This window comes from Amphibalanus amphitrite, unplaced genomic scaffold (genome assembly GCF_019059575.1).
Source record: "Amphibalanus amphitrite isolate SeventyFive unplaced genomic scaffold, NRLGWU_Aamphi_draft 000009F_arrow, whole genome shotgun sequence".
Lineage (NCBI taxonomy): Eukaryota > Metazoa > Arthropoda > Thecostraca > Balanomorpha > Balanidae > Amphibalanus > Amphibalanus amphitrite.
In genome coordinates this window covers 1,735,578-1,753,648 of record NW_024881505.1, presented here as the reverse complement: position 1 = coordinate 1,753,648, position 18,071 = coordinate 1,735,578, and the positions used below count along the sequence as shown (strand labels likewise).

At 45.5% G+C, this 18,071-nt stretch overlaps 1 protein-coding gene across 2 annotated transcripts in view; it reads left to right on the top strand.

Annotated features, from left to right (window-relative positions):
• The first annotated feature begins 404 nt into the window (after positions 1-404).
• LOC122380455 (heparan sulfate 2-O-sulfotransferase pipe-like) overlaps positions 405-18,071 on the top strand; it is a 43,715-nt gene continuing 26,048 nt past the window's right edge. Inside the window, exons 1-2 of one of the 2 annotated variants that reach the window (XM_043363622.1) lie at positions 405-487; positions 3,733-3,872. In XM_043363622.1, coding sequence (XP_043219557.1) covers positions 438-487; positions 3,733-3,872 — 190 coding nt within the window. In that variant the 5' untranslated portion in view covers positions 405-437. Of the gene's footprint in view, positions 488-3,335; positions 3,511-3,732; positions 3,873-18,071 lie in introns of those variants that run through there. The other variant, XM_043363615.1, reaches the window with a different exon arrangement.

The window sequence follows — 18,071 nt, the reverse complement described above, 5'->3', positions numbered from 1 at the left end:
TCGTGATTTTACGTGCCACGGCGCTTGCGTTATTTAGCTAAATTATTTCAATTTTATCCTGACCTTGTACCGGTTTTGTGACCGTTGCCTGACCTGAGATGACTGGGACTTGAAATTATCAGGGAGGTGCCAAAGAATGCCCCATTCTCCATAGGGTATGTCAGATTTGGTGGCGCTACTTATCGTAATTTTTACGCTATATGCGAAAAACCTTAGTGGGGTGCATCAACCCCTTTGGCTGAGCGAGTCTTAATGTCGGATTATTGCAGTCATGTGCTCGGGATTACTGACAATCAGTTGCGGCCCAGCTCAGGCGTGGGGTCGAACCTCTGCAGCAATCGCCGTGACGTCACCGCTGTTCGCAACTGGCTGCCGCCATGAGTGAGCTCGTATACCCCAGTGTGCGCTGTGTGACGGTCGAGCCAGCAGGTGAAACAATGGACCTCCCAACAAAGCCGGCCAGCTCGGGAAGCCATAGGATGTGCAGGTAAGCAGGGCGTTATTTGGTTATCTTACCTGTGTTAGATGGAGTACCAGCGTTTTAGAAATTGTCAGGGATCGGCTTATTTTGGCTACCGCTGGACTGCTTAAGCGCTGTTGATTCTACTGATATCCATGAACGTTCTATTGCCTGATTTTGTTCAGTTACTTTTAAATTATCTGACATTATTCTACATTGAAACGTAAAAAAATGACGATATCAATATTTTCGCTGCATAAGAGAATTGTTTAGATTTGGCGAACTTCGGTGAATTTGCCAGATAACCCGTCGTGAAAACGACTGACCTAATTGAACTAAGGTCGTCGATATCAAAATCCAGGGCTTGCGTTTTTAACCAGCGCCGGGCAGGGGGTTTGAACACCCCCGGCAATTTTTCGCAGGTAGGTATCTTAAAATTGGCGGCGCTCCCTCCTGTTCATGCATCTTTTCCACCTATGTTGTGAAAATTTCAGACCCAGAGCTCTCAAGGTCAGGTCACCAGGTCACGTCAAGTGACCTCACCTCAGAAAAAGTTTGAACCTTTGTCATATCTACACCGACTGAAGGATCACCTTGAAAAATTCAGCGATTGATTTGAGTAACAGTATGTGCAAAATGTTAGGGGAAGTTGGGGCAATGCCGGAGTTGGGGCAAAGCCGAAATTCGAGATATTTCGAAAACCGTACGACATGGATGCCACCTGTCAGTGATGCTCTGAAGCTTAACCCGCGCCCTGGTGGGGTCTGTTTATAACGCGACCTGGTGGAGGGGGGGGGGGCTATTTTTTGCCCCCCCCCCTCGTATCTCCGAAACTACTAGACGGATCCGCGAAATTCAAACGGCGTTCGAAAGGCCTGTCAAATTTGTCGAGGGAAACCAAATTTCATTGACCTAGGGGTCACCGATGACGTCACAGGTCAGGTCAAAGATGAAATGGTTCACCGTTCACGGGTCATCTAGGGAATGCGCTATAACACCGAAGAAAACGCATTTTGTCGAGAATCAGCGATAGGGCGTCAGTTGCCTAGTACATATGTTGCTATAAGAGGTCACTGACATTACCAGGTCAGGTCACAGGTCAGGTCACCAAGGGTCACAGGTCAGGCCACTTGAACCTAACTTTAGGTAGGTACTAAGGTTGTGCGATGCATGTTTTATGGCCAATTTTTCATTTCCAACTCAATGGTGTTGGTTATAAGACTATCAGGTACGGCTTAGGTCACTTTCTGGTGAAGGTCAGGTCAAGGTCAGGTCAAAAAAGGTCAAATTTTAAAGTTGATAGTTTTGCATAAAATGGGTATTGATTCGATGCAACTTGTCACGGGGAGTCTAATGGTAGTCTTTGTTTTGCGCTACGGGGTCTAGAATTGCTAAAAATTGAGTTTGAAAATTTGACGTCATCAATTTTGAACCGTTTTTTCGCTATAACTTCGCCAAAAAAACAGGTATCAATCTCAAATTTGTTATGTGGATAGAAGGTGGTGAGGACTATCACATATATTCCGGTTTTTGCGAAATTCAAAAAACTTTTTGGATTTTTCGGCTATTATATTTAAAAAATCTATTTTTTTATCTTTGGGGGTCAAAATCCAAAAAATTCAAAAATCCGAGATAGCAGTTTTGTAGCCCTGTCAATTCTACAGCTTTTATGTCTTATCGTTTTTCTGTATTTACAAAGCTGTAGGCCTGACAGCTCTTCCCGCGAAACCCTTTTTTGGGTCGAAAACGGCAGAACATGACGTCACTCTGACGTCATTTCCGGCCAACCTATCATAGCCTTTGGAAAAATTTTTGGTCACAATGTGTAAAATTGATGTCCGGGAGGGTACTGAAAGTTTGGTGACGATCGGCGCAGCGGTTCTGGAGATATATCGAAAAGTCTGGAGGGGGGCAAAAAATAGCCCCCCCCCACCAGGGCGCGGGTTAAGTGACTACCAATTATCGCATGTTTGTTACGAGTCGTCATTCGGAATGCCTCGGCTGTGAGGGCGCCAAGAGCGTTTTCAAGGTAAGTAAGTACCTACGTTTCCTTTGTACTACATGCGCCTTTGAAGCTGCATTTCTGACTCATCATGCTACCGTTTGTCTGGCCAATTCGGTCAAGTAATCTTCAGCACGTCTTTGCATAAGTGTGCTGCCTATTTGAAATTTATACAGCACGTTGAAAAGTTATGGGCCTGCAAATGATAGTATGGCTGGCTGGGGTAATGCCGAAAACGTGCAATTACGCGCGTTAAAGCACGCTACGTGAACTCTACTGCTGTAGAATAGCAACGCGTATTTTAAGTCACACAAATTACACTTTCAACCGACACAACCATAAGGAATGATTTACCTGGCCTTTTCTTATTATATCACACAGTTATAACTTGCAGTGTGCACCAAGCGTCCTCAAGCTCTTAAAACGCACGTCAGCTTTGATGAATTATGTTAGGTTACCAACTTGCCGTGATCTGGTGACCAACCTTGAGCGGCCTGGGTGTAAAATTTTCTCACCATGTACAAAAAAGGTGAATGACAATGTGTGGCAGCGGCGCCATTTTTGAGACACTTGCAGAAAATCACAAATGGGGGTGTCCAAAGTCCCTGCAGCCGGCGCGCGTTACACAGACGACAAATTACATACATAGCTCATTTGTAACACGACCACTGGCATAACCAGTGGTCAGGAGTGGTGGCGTTCCTCAGAAATAATTGTTAAAGGGTGTCACATACAATATGCATACCAGCAAAATCGCTGATTAAATGATGAATTCCTGGCCCACGGAAATGCTCGCATGAGCAGGTAGCGCAGCGGGTCCGTGCGAATTCTGTTATCGACCGCCATATGGTTCCCTGGCGCTGCTCGGTATCTATCAGTCGCGGTGCCTGCCTGGTGCTGATTGCCAGTCGCGGTGTCAGTCTATAGAGGCAGTAGCGGGACAGTGACCACTGACCAGTGCAGAGTGGCCTGTTCGTGACGCAACGATGGCCACCAACCTGCAAAATCTGACAGAGAAAACCGACTCAGATAGCTCGTGGATACATAAGTAAGCAAACGATTATAAAAGGCGTTTTATCTGAATTATATCCATTCACGGAATGAAGTAAATGGGTCATAAGGAAATAACTTGGCAAACCAACATACAAATCACATACGAGTCCTGAGAAGTTCCACAAGTTTGTCAACGGACTTTTTTACTTACTTATGGCACGCGTCCACCGGAATACCGAAATTGTTCGCTGATTACAATTGTACGTGTTCATTTCAGGTGCATAACTGTTCTGTTTATGGCCAGCGGGTTCTTTCTGGTGCTGCTGGTCTACGGTAGCGGGCCGTGGCAGCCAGCTAACTGGCCGCCGCTTACCGAGGTAGTCGAGCAGCAGCAGCTCGACCCGGACCGCAGCGAAGGTGAGCGCAGATATACATATGTATGTATGTACGGTTCTCCAGGGTATTAGTCGTTGGTCGCTCGGCGAGCGGGAGGGCAACCAGTTCCGCCCCTGTATCGCGTGACCCCTTGCTCCGCCCAGTTACGCACGAGCGTACTCCACGCCGCCTAGTAGCGTGGGGAGGGGAGGGTTAGAATGGTGGCATGTGTAGAGGCTAGAACCGGTTTCCACCGCCATGCCACCGCCCAGCGACATGGAGCGGGGTCAGTGACCAGGGCGCAGGGAAAGGTCAGAGGTCAGCTATAACGTAGAGCTTTGTGTCTCCCTCCCCTCCGCGTGTAACGACCGCACGACAGCGGCCGGCCGCCGATCAGGCTTGACATGTCAAGGTCACCCGCAGTCAACGGGCTCGGAGGGTTGGTCGAGTGCGCGTCCGGCATGGCTGACGACAGTCTCGACAATATGCTATGGTGCCGATAGACTAGCGTGGGTAATAAGTTTTCGTTCAGTGCATATGGCTGCTGGGGTGTGTCATCTTGATATGATGCTTTGTAACGTGTATGATACGCTTAAAACCTCGCTGGCAGTGGCCGAGAGGAGAGGGTGAGGAGGGGGGGGGGGACGGGGAGGCGGGTGCCGCCTCCACATGTTTATTTGTGTTGATAGCTGCGAGAGCTGAAATTTGGCAAGCGTGACCTTTGATTCAAGCTGAATTTTTATGACAGCAGCTGTATTTTTCCCTCGCCCATATTGGTGTTTTGCCAGCGTCTATCGTAAAGGGGGGGAGGAGGGTCCGTTTGACCCCTTTGCCGTTCAGCCCCTGATGGAGCCAGAGCTTCGCGGAAAAAGAGCGTGTCGCCCGTGACGAGAGAGGCCGATGATACCCAATTTTAAGGTCCTAGGTCATTGGTTGACAGGTCAATATAACTCAAAAGTCGGGAGAATCGGGACCTGTTAGAGCTTCGTAAAGTGAAGCTGTTATAGGGTTTTGCGGGGTGCTGATCACGAATTTCAAGTTACTTTTTATCACAGATGATGTTTTCGTGCATTTAGGCCAGGTCGGGTCAGGTCAGGTCAGGTCACATGTTACGTGGGAACCAAAACTACTTCTTAAATGTTCAAACGGTTTCTAAATGCGAAATCAACTCCAAAATCTACCTTAGAAACATGTAGAACTCGAAAGAGTGAACAAAGGTCATCAAAGGTCAGTGACCTGACTGACCTTCACGTGACCTTGATACCCACTAGAATCCATGGGATCAACATCCTTTCACATGTTTGATCGCTTAACCTTCCAGGCGGTGGGGGGGGGGCATTTTTTTGCCCCCCCCCCTTTAGTTTTTTCGATATATCTCGAGAACCGCTGCGCCGATCGTCACCAAACTTTCAGTACCCTCCCGGGATTGGCTAGCGCACATGCACGGTTCGTCGGAAGGTCATCTCAGGCTCAAAAGAAACGGTATATACCATTCGAAAGCTGACGGTGAGCTGAATCCAAAAATGTATTTTTTATCAAAATCGATCGATGGCCTTTTTTGAAAATTGCGTTTTTGTAAAAACTGTATAATTTTTTAATCAACGGCATGTCCCAGGCATTCTTGAAAAAATAAACCTGTTTTTTTTCGAGTTCCAGTGAAAGCTGATCGCCAAAAGAACAATATTTAGCGAAGCAATATTTTCTAACATTAATATACGTCTCCCACAGCCGACAATAAGGCGCAATCACACAGCTAAGTGTCACGATGGACCAAAGTCAGCCACATAGAAGCGTGAAATGACCCTTATCGACTCGCAGACCCGGCGCTCTCGGCCCGCCTGACCGGCCACGGAAAGAACGTTCGGCTCTCGTTCTACTAAACAAATGTCATATTTGTCAGTTTAACTGTCTACATCGCTATTAAAGTTATCCAGTATACCTGTGAAGAAAATTCATTGTTCTGCTTGATTAACAACATGCTTTAATTTACATTTTTCTTATACATGTTTGTTCCATCCAGCTGCGTTCAGTGCCCGCGCAGGGGAAGTGAGCGGGGTTTCACTGTCAGAGGCTGTACTGGTGACAGCTGCTCGGCCATGCGACCGGTCAAAGGTTACCCTGCCCCACCGGGCGCTACCCCCACTCCACCCGAGCTGAGGCCGGTACAACCTCTGACATTTCAGCGCGGCCAATTTTCCTTATATGGGCATGATACCAAGCTCAATTGGGCAGAGTAGACATGAACAAATGCAAATTAATGCATGATGTGAAGATGACAGAGCAATGAATCTTCTGCTCATGTATCCTGAATAACTCAAGTACTGACTTGAATCGTTAAACTAACAAATATGACGCCCGTTTAGTAGAACGACAGCCGAACCTCCTTGCCGTGGCCGGTCAGGCGGGCCGAGAGCGCCGGGTCTGCGAGTCGATAAGTGTCATTTCACGCTTCTGTGTGGCCGACTTTGGTCCATCGTGACACTGAGCTGTGTGATTGCGCCTTATTGTCGGCTGTGGGAGACGCATATTAATGTTTGGAAATATTGCTTCGCTAAATATTGTTCTTTTGGCGTTCAGCTTTCACTGGAACTCAAAAATACATGTTTATGTTTTCAAGAGTGTCCGGGACAGCCCGTTGAATAAAAAATTATAAAGTTTTTACAAAAACGCAATTTTTAAAAAAGGCCATCGATCGATTTTGATAAAAATTACATTTTTGGATTCAGCCCACCGTCAGCTTTCGAATGGTATATATCGTTTCTTTTGAGCCTGAGATGACCTTCCGACGAACCGTGCATGGTGACCAAAATTTTCCAAAGGCTATGATAGGTTGGCCGCTAATGACGTCAGTGTGACGTCATTTCTGCCATTTTTGACCCAAAAAAAGGTTTCGCGAGAAGAGCTGTCACGCCTACAGCTTTAGAGATACAGAAAAATGTTCCAGACATAAAAGGTGTAGAATTTAGAGGACTACAAAACTGCTATCTCGGATTTTTGAATTTTTTGGATTTTGACCCCTAAAAATCAAAAAATATATTTTGTGAATTTAATAGCCGAAAAATCCAATAATTTTTTTTTGAATTTCGAAAAAAACGGAATATATGTGATAGTCCCTACCGCCTTCTATCTACGTACCAAATTTGAGATCGATATCTCTTTTTTCGGCCAAGTTATAGCGAAAAAAACTGTTCAAAATTGATGACGTCAAATTTTTAAACTCAATTTTTAGCAATTCTAGACCTCGTAGCGCAAAACAAAGACCACCATTAGACTCCCCGTGACAAGCTGCATCGAATCAATACCCATTTTATGCAAAAATATCAACTTTGAAATTTGACCTTTTTTGACCTGACCTTGACCTGACCTCCACCAGAAAGTGACCTAAACCGTACCTGATGGTCTTATAATCAACACCATTGAGTTGGAAATGAAAAACTGGCCATAAAACATGCATCGCACAACCTTAGTAAAGTTGGGTTCATGTGGTGACCCTTGGTGACCTCTGGTGACCTGACCTGTGACCTGACCTGGTATGACCAGTGACCTCTAATAGCAACATATGTACTAGACAACTGACGCCCTATCGCTGATTTTCGACAAAATGCGTTTTACTCGGTGTTATAGCGCTTTCCCTAGAAGCCCCGTGAACGGTGAAACATTTTATCTTTGACCTGACCTGTGACGTCATCGGTGACCCCGAGGTCAATGAAATTTTGTTTCCTTCGACAAATTTGACAGGGCTATCGAAAGCCGTTTGAATTTTCCGGATCCGTCCAGTAGTTTTGGAGATACGGGGGGGGGGGCAAAAAAATGCCCCCCCCCCCCAACGCGCGGAAGGTGGCTGGGAGGCCCACCGCCTGCCGGGTTAAAGCCACAAAAAGACAATAAAACGCGCTCTACTCGAAATACGCCAAAACGCGATTTCGGCCAAACATGGTCTTGGAAAACAGGTCACAAGTCAAAGGTCTTTTGAGTCAGGGTCATACAAATTATAGGGTAGGCGTAATATTTATTAACTCGAGGGTACTGAAAGTTTCGTCGCAATCAGCCGCTTTTTGCGCGAGTTATTTGCGAAAAAAAACTGAGGGTAGGAGGCAGGGTTTCGGAGTCGGAGTCGGAGTCGCCCGGAGTCGTGGCAAGCAGCCAGAAGTCAGAGTCGGAGTCGGAGTCGGTCCAGCTGCCTCGACTCCGACTCCGGAAAGTTAACTGAAGTTAATCCGTGCTATCACTTTTCAGCTGTTTTTAACCAGTTTCCCCACGGCAAAATTCGCTTCTGGTGATCACAAACAAGGTATTTTTTCAAGCTGTCTTAAGCGCATTAATTCGCGATTTTATACAATCTTTGCAAGCCCCAGCATTCACTTTTCCATTCTTAAAGTTAGGCGACTTTATTCATGACGTCACTAAGGTCACAGGAGTTTTCACCAAAAAGTTCCGATCAAATTGAGCTAGCGAGTCGGGAAGCCACCAGTGGACTTGTGAGGACCTACCGAATCGAAGAAGCGATATGACCTCCTTGGGCCAGCTTCGTGGCCTGAGTGGCTCTGCCCTGACCAAGACCTGATGTGAACACCTTAAATTGACCTCAACAAAAACAAAGCGTATACTATTCGACACGCTTGAGCATGCAAAACTCGATGGTGCTATTATCTTGGCTCTGTAACCACTTATGGTGAAGTTGTTTACCAAAAAACGATCCCGCGACTTGGAGCACTTGTACTGACCTCAGCGTTTATCGGTTGACCTGAGACATTCAACTCGGGTACCAGTTGCTGTATCTCATACGACGCACGCGCTCAGTTTTATCCGCAAGGCGCTAGCTCAATTAGGGGCAAAAAGACGGAGAGGGGTCGTAATCGTCCCCCCCCCCCATCGGCCGGGGTATATGCAGAAAACCCAAAATTCCGTTGAGGGTTAAGCACTGAAGTGATATATTATGATGCGAGAAGGTATAGGTCAAAACAAGTATGCACACGAGCGGGTGTGAATAAAACTGTGTTTGAGGTATGCCTTTTTTATTATACATTCGATTTGCTTTAGTTATTGGTAAGAACAGATACAACCAAGAAGAGCGCCCCTGAAGAAAAGGTGGCGCAGCGGACGGATGCGATTTTAAGGTCTAAGGTCAGTCGGGGACCTCTAAGTTCGGATCAAGCGCTGCATGTTAGGGGTAAAAAAATGGGGGCAAAAAAACATCCCGATTTTTGCAACATCGTCATGCTTTGTCACGGCACTCATCCACTCCCTCGGCCGAAATATTATTTCCTTTTTGTATGAGTTCTGGCATAATCCCGCACATTATGCTGCATGTTGTTTGCCATGAAAAAAACAATGCATGTTCAGCTACATTCTACGCAGTACGCACTAACTTAACCACCATATCCCATCATCCACCACTAGCCACCATCCCGTTCTGTGCTCCCTTCCACCCCACACGAATCAGCCGAGATACTAGTCACAGTAGTCAGTCGGGCTAGCGCTATCCTATCCTCCCTTCCTGACTGCACAGCGCTAAAACCCAGAGCCGAGACTTCCCGAGCGCGACCTCTGAACCCACGCGGTCCGAAGGGTCGGCCGATGCCTAAGGGCGCGCCGCGCGCCGGCCACCCAGATAGCCTCTGCCGAGTCTCCCTTTCATACACCGTTTACTACGCGCTCGATTCATTCATGATTCTGTGTTTCCGCGCTCCTCTCGTTAGATGGCTCTACTAATGTCATAGGCGATCCCAGGAAGATTGCGACCAGAATACCCCAAACGGCAGAAAATGAGGTTTTTGGTGAATATCTCGGAAAGTATTTGGCATACAACGATGCAATTTCACAGTCTCGTGGTAAATGTGCATACACATAATTCGGGTTGATACTTATGTATCAACCCGAACAACAATGTATATGCCTTTGAGCATATACATTGTATTAACCCCATTTAATGTTGTTGTTATGTTCAAAACCAGTAGCAAGCACACTCCCTGAAACGTGAAATAGTGATACAAATTACCCCACCATGTGATACAACTCACCCAAGCCATGGGGCAAGTTGTATCAAAAACATTGTTCTATTCGGCAGACCGTAGAAGAAAAACAGGTAGAGGTAGCGGAAAAGTTACTTTGCACAAAAAAGCAGAAGAATCAAGGAAGGAGATAGTATGGAAATAATGAGTTTATCACGGATAGTTACGAGGTTATGGATCTCGGAGTAAAAACTGATACAACCCACCCCACTCTCCCCTACCTTCTGTTATAAGTGACACACATTCGTGTAAACAGCAGAGCTGCTGTGAAGAGCATATAAGTGCTCGACTATGCAGGAATATTACTGCGCCGTTCGGATACCGCTGAAAAGCACCCTGGCATTTTCACAATGCTCCATCTATGGCGCTAAGACTTGTAACACATTGTTCAATTCTCAACGACGAATTCGCATCGCCACCCATACTTGTATTTATCAGTTGTAGTTCGTTTAAGAACCCTTTGCTATTTTCATCGACACTGTTGACTTGCAGATATTTGCAAAGAGCATTGTATGTACTTTAAGCGATAATCAGATTATGATATGAGTGAGCTTTCAACTTTACGACTGACAGGGGTGGTTGCATGTATTGACCATCACCGGCACTCCACAAACACTTGTGGCTTTTCCGCGCCTATAAGTCAAGATATAAAACAGTGGTATTGTAGGCAATGGAAATAAAAAGAGACATTCACTCGCAACATTTATAACATACGCACATTCTAAGCGCTACTCCCGCCGCCCTCGGTGTCCCTATTGCACATTGACTTAATACTACGTTGGAAACGCGCCGGGTCCAGTTCGATGACATTTGTTGAAAGTTTGTTTAAAAGAGATGTTGCGCGATATAAGAAGGACCGCTGTCCGGCTGCTGTACGAGTAAAAGGAGACCTAAAATGCCGGTCCTGTCGAGTGCTACGGTCGCATCGCTGTTGGCGCGAGTCACCGAAAGTCACAAAGAGAAATGCGATGTCCGGCTCATCGTAAGTAATCGCCTTATGGTCCACAGCCATCGTAGACATCTCGCACATCTGTCGAGGACAGTGCAGTCCTAGGTACTCCCGCGCATGAGACACGTGGTCGTAATTCCTGAGACCGGTCTTCACCCTGGTCTGTCGATCCAGGTCTGTCATGGAGCGCTCACGTATCAACGGCGATTAAGAAGTGTTATGGCATACTCATCTCACTGTACAGACTCCATCACTATTTCACGCAGGCAGCCCTGAAAACCATCATTCAGGCTTACGTGTTTTCTCACCTGACTTACTGTTTGTGCGTCTGGGGTAGGGCAAACAGAGGCCTCATTCAAATAATTCAGGTGATAAATTTTGCCGCCCGCGTTATCACAGCCGTAAGAAATATGAACATGTTACGCCTTCACTTCAGTCACTTGGGTGGCCTACGATTGAGAACACGGTAGCCCGCCGGGACGCCATCAAAGTGCTTAAAGCCCTGCCAGATGAGAGAGTGCCCACTGAAGTGCGCGATCCGTTCGTTCAGTGCAGCGACTGTGTCAGCACGAGACACACGCGGGTCCCACGAGGGCAGTTTGTACTTACCCCGTCATCGACTGATATGATAATATCATGTGATGCATGTTTTATGGTCCATTTTACATGTCAAATGCGATTATGTGGGTCAGGCAGCCTTTGGGGCCAGTTCGAGGTATGTTCTGGTGAAGGTCAGGTCAAGGTCCATGTCAAATTAGGTCAAATATCAAAGTTGATATTTTTGCATAAAATGGGTATCGATTCGATGCAACTCGTCACGGGGAGTCTAATGGAGATCTTTGTTTTTCGTTACGTGTTCTAGAATTGCTAACAATTGAGTAAAAAAAAAATTGACGCCATCAATTTTGAACAGTTTTTTTCGCTATAGCTTGGCCAAAAAAGGAGTTATCGAAAGTTATCGATATAAAATTTGACATGGAGATAGAAGAGCGCACGGACTATCATATAGATTCCGTTTTTTCGAAATTTGAAAAACTTTTGGAATTTTTTTGCGTTTGTTCGAAAAAAATCAGTTTTTAATTTTTTGGGGATCAACATCCCAAAAATGTGAAAATCCGAGATATCAGTGTTGTAGCCTCGTCTTTTCTTTACACAACCAAATAAATAACTTTGAAATTGCTTGTTAACCCGCGCATGACTGGGGGGGGGGGCTCTACAGAGCCCCCCTCATGTTTTTCAGCAATATCTTCTAAACAGTTTGACGGATCAACACAAAACTTGCGGTACCCTCAGAGGCATCAATGTGACACCTTGTGTTAAAATGTCAACTTTCTAGCTACCACAGTTTAGCCGGAAATGACGTCAGAGTGACGTCATGTCGGACGATTTTCATGCAAAATACTGAACTACGGCAAACGCTCTCAAGAGCTCAGTTTTAAAGCTAGATCCATTTTCTTTGCATGAGTGGACTACAAATACACGTGGCTATCGAACTGCTATCTCGAATTTTCAAACTTTTGAAAATTTTGAAAAATATTTATTTACAATTACAAAAAATATATGTTTTGATTTTAAAATTTTTTGACTTTTCGCAAAAACCGGAATATATGTGATAGAACACACACTGATGAACTACATTTGCAAGTTTTAGCCCAATATCTTCAAAAATAGCCAAGTTATTTGCATTATTGTCAAAATTTTACAATGATGTTTTTCAAATCCATTTTTCAGTACGTTTTTGACGTCGTACAGCAATATAAATGGCACCATCGTATTCCTGAGCTCAAACTGCATCTGATAGGCACCTTTTTGTTGAAAAATTTAATTTTCAAAATTTGACCTTTTCTGACCTGAAAGTGACCTGACCTCCGGTAAATTCAGCTGACAATGACCTCAAATGACACAGACGACACTATTTTCGAAATCTACGAGTAAAATGGACCATAAAACATGCGTGACGTGACCGATACATGATATACAATTTTCGTGACCTAGGATGACCTGGCCTTGACCTTAAAAATTCGAAGTAAAAGTTCGGTACCCTCAGGGTATCTAAGGCATCCGTCAAGGAGTGCGTAAACCAAAAATGAGCCTGGTCGGACCGGCGGTCCGGCGGTCAGAGCCTAAATTGTGAACTAACAAAAATGTCGATAATTTTTACTTTGACCTGACCTGTGACGTCATCAGTGACCTCGAGATAAATGAAAATAGGGTTCGCTCGACAGTTCTTCCAGGGCTATCAGACGCCGTTTGAATTTTGACGATCGGCCCAGTAGTTTCGGAGATAAGAGGGGGGGCTCTGGAGAGCCCCCCCCCCCCCCAGTCACTCGCGTTATGGAAAATACCCCAGTCATGCGCGGGTTAACTGTAGCGTTTGTGAGCGTTTCAAGATTTCATGTTTTATGGTCATTTTTGCTCTAACATGACCTCAAGTTGACCTCAATAACTCCTGACCTAAGGTGACCTAAGACTTGAAATTGTGTGTAAAGGTGTCAAATTGATGCCCGGGAAGGTACTGAAAATTTGGCAGCGCGCAGGAAAACCACAGGGGGGGGGGGGCATATTGCCCCGCCAACCGGGCTAGGGTTAAATGACTTTTTTTCAATTACCGAAAAATGTGTCAAAGTTACTGGATAAAGGAGGAACTAATGTTGCGGAGAATATGTGCCTATGTAATGTCATCCAATTATGAACCATCATATTCAACATTAACCCGCGCACCGACGGGGGTCTGCGCCAACTTCGCACCGACGGGGGGGGGGGCGGATGACCGCCCCCCCCCCTTGAGATCTCGAGAACGAAGCAAGATAGCGACAAGCGGTAAACGGCATCGGATACGCACGGTCAAGATCTACAATTTTTACTGAGGTCATTTTCAGGTCAGGTCAAAGATGACGTCACAGGGGTCGAAAAATGCAAAATGGCGGCGCTAGATATGGAGAGAGTTTTTCTCGAATAACTTTCGAATTAGTCAAGATAGGAGCAAACTAAGGGCATCATCGTGATCCTCTCGTCAATCCGCATCGAATGATATATGTTGACCTCGAAAGGTCAAGGTCAAAGGTTGACCTCAGGTCACGTGACCTCGAGGTCATCATGTATATCATTCGATGCGTCTTGACGAGCTGAACACAATGAGACCATCCACGCGGCTGTATCTTGTTCCTGTACGGAGTTATTGGCCAAAAACCTTTGGTGACCTTTGATGACGTCACATGACCTCACAGCTGCTCAACAGCAAAACAGACCTCAAGGTAGTGAAGGTTGACCGTATATAAAGTCATGTATGGTATATGGGGCCATTCCGACCCGTTTTAGTGGTAAAAATAGGGAGTTGATTTTTCCCCCATTGACTTATAATGGGGAGGTCGCGAAATTGACCTGACCTTAGGTCACCGATATCAAAATTCCGAGATATACAAATTGTAGCTACTAATGACCTTATAACATCCTGCGACTTTCAAAGGCCTTCGACATCTACTGTAGCTCTGGCACGGTGACAAAGTTGCCAAAAAGTGACTTGAGGTTGGGTCATTCAAAGTGACCTGGTGACCTGACCTTAAAAGGTAGGAGGTTCAAACTTGCACACCATGTGTAAAATTGATGAAAGAATAGTCATACCAAATTTCGCGGCGCTACGCGCCGCGGTTTTCCCGCTATCCGCGAAAAACCTCAGGGGGGCGGATATCCGCCCCCCCGTCGGTGCGCGGGTTAACTATGTTAACTATGTACATTGTACGGGGTGTCTAGAAAAAACGGATACTTTTATTTTTTTGCTGTGATTCCGAAAATAAACACCACACATTTTAACCCGCGCCGGGCCGGTGCTCCGAGACTTCCGCGCCCGGCCGGGGGGGTGTCTGAACACCCCCTTCTAACTCGGCTCCTGGGCCACGTAGCGGCACGCGGTAAGCGGCAATCGAAAAAACGTTTAAAATAAGGACGAAAACACTTCAGTCCTTTTTTTAGGTCAGGTCAAAGGTCCTTTTTTTAGGTCAGGTCACCAGAGGTCACCAAAGGTAAAATGTTGGCTATTTCAACATTTTGGAAACTGCCAACAACTAACTCGGGATCCGATAGAGCTACAGCGCCGCGGAAAAGCGCATTCGATAGCTCTTTTAGCGCTCTTTCGCCAACATGTCCTCAGATTTGACCTCAGGTCAACGGTTTAGTCTCCAGAGGGGAAAAACTTCAAAAATAGCCGTTTTTACGAAAAGCGTTTTTCAGCAATTACTTTTGACTCAAAAGAGCCACGACATTACTTTTGCCAACATCGTGTTCATCTTGTCGAGACGCTTTGAATGAACTATATTTTGGCCTTGAAAGGTCAACTTGAAAATTTAACCTCAGGTCAAGGTCATGACCTGACCGGTCATGCTGCAATTCAGGCGATCCGCATCGTCGAGCTGAACACATCTAAGGCGTTTTCATCGCTCTAGCATGCCTCTATCAGAAGTTATTAGCGAAAAACTGTTAGATACTATTCGTGACCTGAGATGACCCCGGGGACATAGCGAGGGGTCACTGTTCCATGTTCCGGTTCAGTGTGTCAATTTTAACTGCATCACGATGTTTGAGAGTGTCTAGAACGGCGTTCGTGCAAAAGAGACGCTGTTCGATTTTCTCCCATTGACTTAGGTATAATGGAGAGGCCGCAAAATTTACCTGACCTTAGGTCACTGATATCGAAATTCCGAGACATAAGTTTTATAGATACTGTTACTCTTATCAATCGCTGAAAGCTTCAAGGCAATCGTTCAGTGGGTGTAGCTATGACGAGCATTCTATTTTTTTCTGAGGTGAGGTCACTTGGCGCTACCTGGTGACCTGACCTTGAGCGACCTGGGTCTGAAATTTGCACAACATGTGCGGAAAAGATGCACAAACAGGTGTGCCAAAAACGGCGGCGCTTTTGAGACATTAGCGAAAAACCGCAGGGGGTTCAACCCCCCCCCCCCCGGCCCGGCGCGGGTTAAAGGGACTATCCCACCTTTAACATGGGGTTTGAGTTGAGATAGCCAAGTTTGCGGCGAGGTTCAGAAACCACTATCTATCTAGGTTGCAACCCCCGCGGCCTCTTGGTGTTGAAGAAATTCGTTCCCTTCATTTGAAAATGGGCCTTGTACAAGGCCCTATCTTCAACATGGAGCGACCGTTAGTGTGACGTCACCTCGTTTAGTCATTCTGATTTAAATGGGTTTGTTCGTTGAAAAATCGCTTAAAACTTGGTCTGAACTTTGTTGTGGTGCCTACAGAGTAAAAAGAATCAGCTTTATGACAGTAATGTGGCGTGGGGAAGGAGGTAATTTTGGGCTGTGACGTCACATATTTGAAAGTTTGTGTTTGAAATATGGGAAGCCTAAGATGTTTAATGAAAAATAAATGCCAGAACCGTGTTCCTGGTCATCCAATCTATAAAGTCGGGCACAATTTAACTGGTTTTAACAACATTTTAGAAGGTGGGATAGTCCCTTTAAAATGGCACATGCTTGCATTCGCAAAAATATGGCAAAACAGACAGCAGGTGCCACATGACATGTAATGTAAACCCTTTGGTCAGTCGCGGCAGCTCCTCAAAGCAGATCCTCAATGTGAGCGGCCTTCCGGCGGGTCAGCTCCAGCACTACCCTAGCAAAAAAGTCCTATCGAGTCCTATAGGACAGTCCTATACAGAAATTGTGTAGGACCCCTCAGGGAAAGTCCTATAGGAATCCTATAGGATGCCTATAGGATACCTATAGGATACCTATAGGATACCTATAGGATACCTATAGGATACCTATAGGATACCTATAGGATACCTATAGGATTCCTATAGGACGTGTTGTTCGATAGGACTTGTGATAGGAATCCTATAGGACCTTTACATAGTCCTTTAGGCATCCTATAGGACGTTGTGGCTGTCCTATAGTATTTTTCGGTGGCCTATAGGAATTTTATATAGGAGTCCTATAGGAATCCTATAGGAAACGTAAATAACAGCGATCCGGTCATACATGGGAATCGAACTCAGGACCCTCCGCATAGCAGACCAACGCCCTAACTAACTGCGCCACCAGAACTGGTGGTTTTAATGTTAGGGTACAGGAACGATAACATGCTCTTAACGACAGTGACTACATAAATGGTCCAACCTGTCAATAGCCTGAAAATATTACATCAACCATTTAGTACCTACCTATTAGAGCGCGTCTAAGAGACGCGGGATCTAGATGTTCTCGACTCAAATGACATTTGGTGCACGCAGTGATAGAGTCGTGGAGTGGGCGCAAACCTTGTCCTGGGTACCTATGTACCCTCCTAATTTTTTAAGCTGCTTTAGCTACATTTAGCAAGTATGCATGAGTTGACCTGATGGTACCTATTTACGTATATGACTCCGCGTCATTAATTGGTCATGTTCTGTTGACGGTTGTACCAAATACAGAATACAGAATAGTGTATATAGCGGGCACGCACATGCAAACTACAACATACGCACACAAACAAAAATTTCAGTGATCATCCGTCGTTTTTATTTCCAAAACATCCCATGCTTCACACACATGTATATCTGGCGCGAAGACCCACCCCTATGCTACAAGTTACGCTTGCGAAAGGAGTCCTATAGGAATCATATATGATAGTCAGTGTCCTGTAGGACTCCTATAGGACAGTGTCCAATAGGCATATCCTATAGGATTACCTTTAGAATCCTTTGGGACATTGTCAGATGGGTGTTTATAGGAAAATATCATATATGAGTCTTACAACACTCCTATCTATAGGGCAGTATCCTAAAGGTAAATGTCATATAAGAGTCCTACAGCACTCCTATAGGAGAGTCTCCAATAGGAAACTACCATATAGGATTCCTATAGCACTCTTATAGGAGTGTCCTATAGGAAAGTGTCCTACAGGTTTCCTATTAAGTCCTACAGGAAATTGTCCTATAGGACAATATCCTATAGATAATCCTATAGGAGTCCTGTAGAAGAGTGTCCTATAGGACAAAATCCTATAGGAATCCTATTGGTCCTATAGGACAGTTCACCAGTCCTATAGGACTTTTTCGCTAGGGTAGCACAGTCTGCAGGTGACTGATCGGGTCATGTTGACCATCTCGTAATTCGTAGGGCAGGCAGACAACTTTCCAACGACGCATTACAGTGCCTATGAGTTTTGCCAAATTTTGCACTATAAGCACATTAAGTTGGAAAAAAATCGGCACGTGCGTTAATGAATGCGACTTAATTTCCGTAGTAGCTTTTTCTGGACACCCTGTACATTAACCCTATTAGT